Here is a 6,894-nt window from a genome sequence, read left to right as displayed (position 1 = left end):
CAGGTGTTCCTTATACCACTGATGAGACCAGCCAGGATTTAAGCAGCAGGCGGTGATCAGACCTTCGCTGGAGCATCGAACCTACTGGGTTAGATTCTCCACCCCAGCGTCTAACCTGAACTCTTGCTCCTAGTATTAACCACGTGCTTTGTTGCTGCTTATGTCCTAGGTTTCTTGCCACGCCACGACTACGGATACTAAGGATTACTTACCTAGAACCACGCTGCTACTTACCTTGCTGGATCAAACTCGTAACTCCTGGAAACCGCTCCTCCTCTCATCAGCACTGCATTCACCCTCTGGATCTGTAAGCAAACAAAGAGACATTATAACCACTTTCTTGCTACCGTTTGGATCAAGACTTGTACCCGAGACTCACCTAGCTCCCCTTCTCTTGCAGACCGCTCCGGATACCGCCCACTGTATATAGTTTCACCCTGTAAATAAACTCACTTACCTTTACTTCTGTCTCCGTGTTTGGTCTTGGTTTCGCTCTTCTGGACAGTACCTCCCGAGTTATGACAACACTATGTAAATGTTGATGGCTAGAAGCTGCTAAATGTATCAATTAGTCAAGACATGCGCTGATCAAGCGAATTGATCCATTCAGCAGCTTCAGCACCAATGAAATGATATACACAGTTTATATTTAGCACACATGCATTCCTAACATGGACTTTGTTCAGTTGAGAAAACAGTGAAAAACTAAACAAACTGTCAAATAAAATTACAATGGTTTGATATTAGTTAGCATGGTGTTCTTTTACACACATAAAAAACAATACATCTAAAAAACAATATATAGCACACCTTCGGCTAGCCATTGGCCTGGCTTGGACAAGGCGTCATACTCAGTGCTTTATGATTGATGTTCTGGCTGACAAGGTACAAACTACTGATAACTATTCAAAAATGATCAGACCATCCCTTTAAATACAACAGGACTGAGGAGCTAAAAGCTTGTCCAAATGTCCTCAAGACCAAAGAAGACTGCTGCTGTCCTAAAAGTACTCCAATATTTAAAATTTCATAGTGGTTCATGTAAACACTGTTCCATAAACCTTGTGCCATCAGTTTTGCACTATACATTTATTTCTGCAAAGGTATTCTGAAATTTCCACAGGAGTTTCCACCATGCTACACCAGAAGTGCTACAGCTGGCTGCTGCTGCCCGGTTTTTGTACTTTCAGAAAAACACAGATTTCCATGTGATTAATAGTGTAATGTAAAACTGATGGTAGTGTAAAGGTTTGGGAACTAACATTCGCATGAAATTCTCTATGAAATCTTTGAGATTTGGATCCACTGAAAGACAACAGCAATCCTCTAGTTTTAGCTAGGTTTGGATTAGCCGTTAGCTCCTTTCAAACTTAAACTCCATTTACTCAGAACACCACTTAAAATGCCAGGAATCTCACTTTAACTAGACGTTGTGTCGGGAAGTCTAGGGTATGTGTCCTGGAGTGATTATGGGATCACTCCAGAACACATGCTGAGGAAATAAAGCTTTTTTAACTCTTAATTACTGTCTTATAAAGTTTCATAATATAGTTCTAACAAATTATATCCAGAAATATAACCTAAGTAATCAAACCTCATTTTTACCAAGCACAGACAAACAAACACACACACACACACAAGGTGAACACAAGACTGTCTCAGCCGGTGTGTCTGGTAAATAGCTAACACTTGATGAGAAGTAGCAAAGTTGTGAAATAATGACATAAAGTGGGAACGAAGGCCTTGTAGCTATCACCTAATACATGAGTCATTACATTTATTTCCCTTTATTTAGATCTCAGCTAAACTGCTGCAAAGTTTTGTATTTGTATTTCAAACACTTATGATGGTACCATGATCATAATTATATGTAATGAACTTGTAAAATAATTGTAATAAATAGAAACATTAAAGTACAAATGTTGATTATTATTATTCAAAGAAGTGAAAACAGTAAAACTTTAAAAAGTCTTTAAAATTGTATTTGTTTTTTAAAAAAGCAGTCAACAAATCATTAAAAAAAAAAACTATTGTTATATAGGAGAAACTGAGCTACTCCGACTGTTATGTTTTAAAAGATATGACCTGTTTTAGAGAGGTAGGTAAGATAAAGTTAACATCCTTCTAAGTCAAAATGGCCCTCTAAAAAAATGTTGCCCAGTGATGATATTTAAATTTGGCCAAGACGTCAAAACCACATTTGTGGCTCTTACACCAGTAAATATCTCCAGGACCACACGTGCACACACAGACAGACAGACAGACAGAGCCATGAAGTGTAAACAATCATTGCAGCAGCTGATGTTCGGGCTAAACTAGTCTGTCTTTGAGGTTTCTTCTCCTTCACTCTCCAGATGAAGCCCAAAGTTCACTTCTTCATGCTTGCTGAGGATTGTTATCAAGAGCTCATCACTCAAGCTTTATCATTTCAGCTTCAGGGGGCAGTAATGACCAAAAATTGAGTCTCTGTTCTTTCACTTCCTGCAGCACCATCATGTCACTGTTATGACCCATTCTTATGTTCAGGTCGCACATGAGAGCAGCCTCTCACATACAGTCATGGAGAAAAGAAAGTCCACCTCCTTCAGCTGTGTGTGGCCAAACTAAGTACATTTTTTGCTGCTTTCATATAATTTAAGAGGGAAACGAGCAGCGAAGTGCTGGTGACCATATTCATTAACTGATCATCATCAGTGTGACTGCCTCTATAAAAGCAGGAGTTTCATCAGTTTGCTGCTCTGAAACATACAGGGGTGTGTTTACGCAATACCAGGGCAGAACGATAACAGCAATGCTCTTAGAAAAGCAGCTGGTGTTGCCCATCAGTCTGGGAAGGGTTAAAGGTAATTTCCAAACTATTTGGAATCCACCATTTTACAGACAAAGATTATTCACAAATGGAAAACATTCAAGAAGACTGCCAAACCTCCCAGGAGTGGACACATCCCAGCAAATTCACCCCAAGGTCAGACTGTGCTCAGAGAAATTGCAAAACAACCCAAGAGCTTCATCCCAGACTGTACAGGCCTCAGTTAGCAGGGTAAAGGTTAAAGTTCAAGACAGCGCAACAATAAAAGAAGGCAGAACAAGTTTGGCTTGTTGCTATAGGTTGTTGGTTGTTGTCTCAAAAGATTGTGGCAGCATGACTTAGGTTTACAAAGGTGCATCTAAATGAATCACAAGACTTCCTCATCCTTTGGACAGATGTTGCCAAAGTAGATATGCTTGTCTAAAATGAACAGCTTCATCATTTGTGGAACCCAAACACCGCATATCAGTACAAACACCTTACCATCTGTCAAGAGCGGGTTGGGCTCCTTGCAGTCATGAACTCCTCTTTACACCAAAGGATTCTAGAGTCAAATTCGAGGCCGCCTGTCTAACAGCTGAAGCTCGGACCAAACTAGGACAACCGGACAATGATCCCAAACATAGCAGCTAATCTACAACAGAACAGCTGAAAAAGAAAAGAATAAAATTGTGCTATAATGGTCCAGTCAAAGTCCAGAACTAAAATGGATACAAATAATACGGTGGGACCTTAACCCTCCTGAAGCTCTCGTAACTGAAGAGAGGAAGAAAAGTCCCTGTAACTTAGGATCCGTTTGACCCGAAGGTCACGGAAGGGTTAAGAACGCTGTGAAGAAACAATTATCTGCAAACTTCAGTGAAATGAAGCAATGTTGTAAAGGAGAGTGGGCCAAAATTCCTCCACAAGCATGTGAGAGACTGATAGAGTAAACAAAAAATGACTACTGAGAGTTATTGCTTCTAAAGGAGGTTTTAAAGCTGTTGAATTCATACACAACTTTTCCATTTTACTTCCATTTTTGTTGAACAATGAGTGGGATGGTGGAATATGTTGTGGGTTTTTGTACATTTAGGATTATAGTTAAATATTTGTAGAACCTGGTAAAAACCGGATCATTTCTATTACGTCCTGATACGTAAAGCCCTACAACTGAAAGAGACAAGTCTTTAATTATTTTTCCCATATCAGCACTCATTTTAGTATGTGTAATTATCTGAATTTCAAGTTTTTGAAGCAGCCCGTTCTTGCTCAAACTGCGATGCTTTTCCAAAACCTTCTGGTTTGGCTAGAAAATCTAAATGTGTAGCTTCTTAGCAGCCTTATAAAAACAGAGTATTTCTTACGACATGCGGTTGTTGGCAGAGGTGAATGTGCAGCTGAGCTCATGCTGGTGTACGCCGCTGAACTCGTCCCCAGCGGAGCTCGTGATAAATCAGAAGTGACAGAACTTGTGTTAATCAGGGCTGCAGTCACGCTGGTCTCAGAGGAGATGAAGATACCCATGGTGGCGTTGCCTGGAGGTGCCTCTGTGCTGCTGAACGGTGGGGGGGAGGTCGTGTTCCTTGCAGGTAGGTAGATCAGCTGGGGGCTTGTTGCCTCAAAGTCACCTGGGAAAGAAAATTACAAGCTAATTAAAGGCCAGTTGGAAACTAAAATCATCTTATGATGAAGTTATAGTTGTTCTTGTCAAACCTTGTAAATGACATCATGTGCGATCTCATGGGGTACTTATATTATATGTAATCTGTTACTTGAGCTGTGTTGAGGATTACATACACCTACTGTCACATCAAATTTATTCAATATCTGCCAAACTGAATAAGTTATAGCCCTTTTAGGGTTTGCTAAGGTCAATTAGCTGTGGTGGCCATCTTAGATCAGGGTGACTTTTAAAGTAAATGAGTTGTAGATATACATCCAGTCATTACTTTCTGAAAGTTTTGCTAAAATCCGTCCAATGGCTCACAAGATATTTTGCTAACAGACAAACAGGGTTGATGCTAATTGTTAATGCCAAAGTTCTAAGCCAAGATGTTGCCCAGTGTTTAGTCCTCAGAGCCTGACTTTCGGCTACTGCCACACCAAATTGTAGCTCAATAACTGTAAAACAGTTTTGTGTTTCCTATGATCAGTTTATTGTGGTGGCCATTTTGAATTGGATTGACTCCTGAAGTTAAAAAGTTGTAGATGTACATCCATTGACCTCTGGTTATTGAGACATTTTTACTAATGCTACACACACAAAAAACCACACATGCGCAGATTTGGGCAAAAACATTATCACCTTCACTTTTGGCGGCAGGTGATAAATACACCTGTGTGTTGATCCAAACAGCCAATCTTTTGCACAGCAGGGAACTCCCAACATCAGTGTGTGTCTAGTTTTAACGTACAGTATGACAAATATGGGCTTTACAGAATGTACACGTGAGGTTTGACACGATAAAAGATACCTAACCTCAGTTTCGTGGCTCAAGCAGCTCTTCCTGACTAAGGTATGTATTTTAGGCTCCACTGCAGCCTCTTGTCAGGCCTCCTCTTCATTTTAAAAAGGTGACTTCTTCTTTATGTCAGAGCTCCATATAACCTTATTATTTTGGCAGTGAATGAATACTCCAACAGTTTTTACTATTTCACTGTCAGTGGAATAAAAACATCTCCCCTTTGTTTTTAGGACTTTTACTTCTTTCAGCTTTTAGCAACACAGACTCTTTTATCATGATTTGACAACAAGAAAAGAGAGTTCTCTATTCATTCCATATGTATGGATGAATGAAAAATTCTTTGTCTTTATGTTTTTTATAAATACTGACCAAATTACAGTAACAACCTGTTGTTATGCTCTACCGCCTCTGAAGGTGAGAGAGCAATTGTGCTTTTGCCTATGTCTGTGGGTGTGTGTGTATTTGTTCCCAAAATATCTTGAACCACGGATACATTTTAATGAAACTTTCAGAACATAGTCATTTGATGGATACCTATGACTGAATATCTTTTGGAGTCAACCCAATTCAAGATGGCTGTCACAACAAACTCACCCTAAAAAACACCTAAATGGCTGTAACTCGTTTCAGTTTACAGAAACTGGCCTAATGTTTGGTGTGGTAGTAGCTGAGAGTCATTCAGAACATGTGCTAGAAGTGCCAGTCATTATGCAGGAGTTTTGCTTAAAACTTTAGAATTAATTTTGTTTGTCTGTTAGCAAAATATCTCATGAGCTATTGAACCGATCCTAATGAAACACTCAGAAAGTAACCACTGGATGGACATCTACAACCAGGGGTGGAAAATAAAAATTTTGTCCACCAGCCATACTGGCTGGTAGACAAAAATTTTTACCAACCACTCAAATATTTTACCAGCCACTATTTTTTGTTGTGACAAAAAGTTATTTCATATGATGATGATGATGATCGACGCAGGTGGAAGCAGTTGTGGTGCCCTACAAGCTGACTACTCTTGAAAAACAGAAAATAAAATAGCTTCTCATCACAACACCTAATTGGTGTTAGATTGCATGTAATCTGTAGTGGGCCGAGGGCATCATATGGGTTTGCAGTGAACTGTTGTAATATTTTTACGCGGGTTTTCTCCGCCTGAAGTGGTATTTTGCTTTTATCTAAATAACATTCGGGTCAAATGTTATTAGATAATTAATTTTCCAACAACAACCAGTAATTTACCAACAAGTCTTTAACTGTGTTTATTCCTCTCATCATGGACAATAAGTCCTCTGAATTTGGAGACATTTGGGTTTTTTTATGCAAAAGTTACCAGGGGGAACCAAATATTTCAGCTGTCTGAAATAATCGGTTCCCCCTCTAAAACACAGGACAAAAATAATTTACCAACAAGTCTTTAACTGTGTTTATTCCTCTGTATTATGATATTACTAGCACACTTTATTCCTAAAAGAATTATGTTTTTTTAATGAGAAATATTTGCCCCTCTAAACAATTCTGTTAATAGATAAGTCATTATTTATTTTTAATTATTAATTGTTTTTGTCCACACATTGTCTATATTGTCCATAACAGAGTCTGTCTGTCTATCTATCACGCTAGCAAAACAGTGGGTTAACT

General features: G+C 39.0%; 1 protein-coding gene across 1 annotated transcript in view; it reads right to left on the bottom strand.

Annotated features, from left to right (window-relative positions):
- The window catches only part of umodl1 (uromodulin-like 1), a 33,619-nt gene that overhangs the window by 17,270 nt on the left and 9,455 nt on the right, over positions 1-6,894 (bottom strand). The window contains exon 7 of the mRNA XM_017431108.3: positions 4,156-4,419. Coding sequence (XP_017286597.3) covers positions 4,156-4,419 — 264 coding nt within the window. The remainder of the gene's footprint in view (positions 1-4,155; positions 4,420-6,894) is intronic.

The sequence above is a fragment of the Kryptolebias marmoratus genome, linkage group LG13, assembly GCF_001649575.2.
Source record: "Kryptolebias marmoratus isolate JLee-2015 linkage group LG13, ASM164957v2, whole genome shotgun sequence".
NCBI lineage: Eukaryota > Metazoa > Chordata > Actinopteri > Cyprinodontiformes > Rivulidae > Kryptolebias > Kryptolebias marmoratus.
Note: the sequence above shows the minus strand (reverse complement) of the source record. Positions and strands in the feature narration are given on the sequence as shown.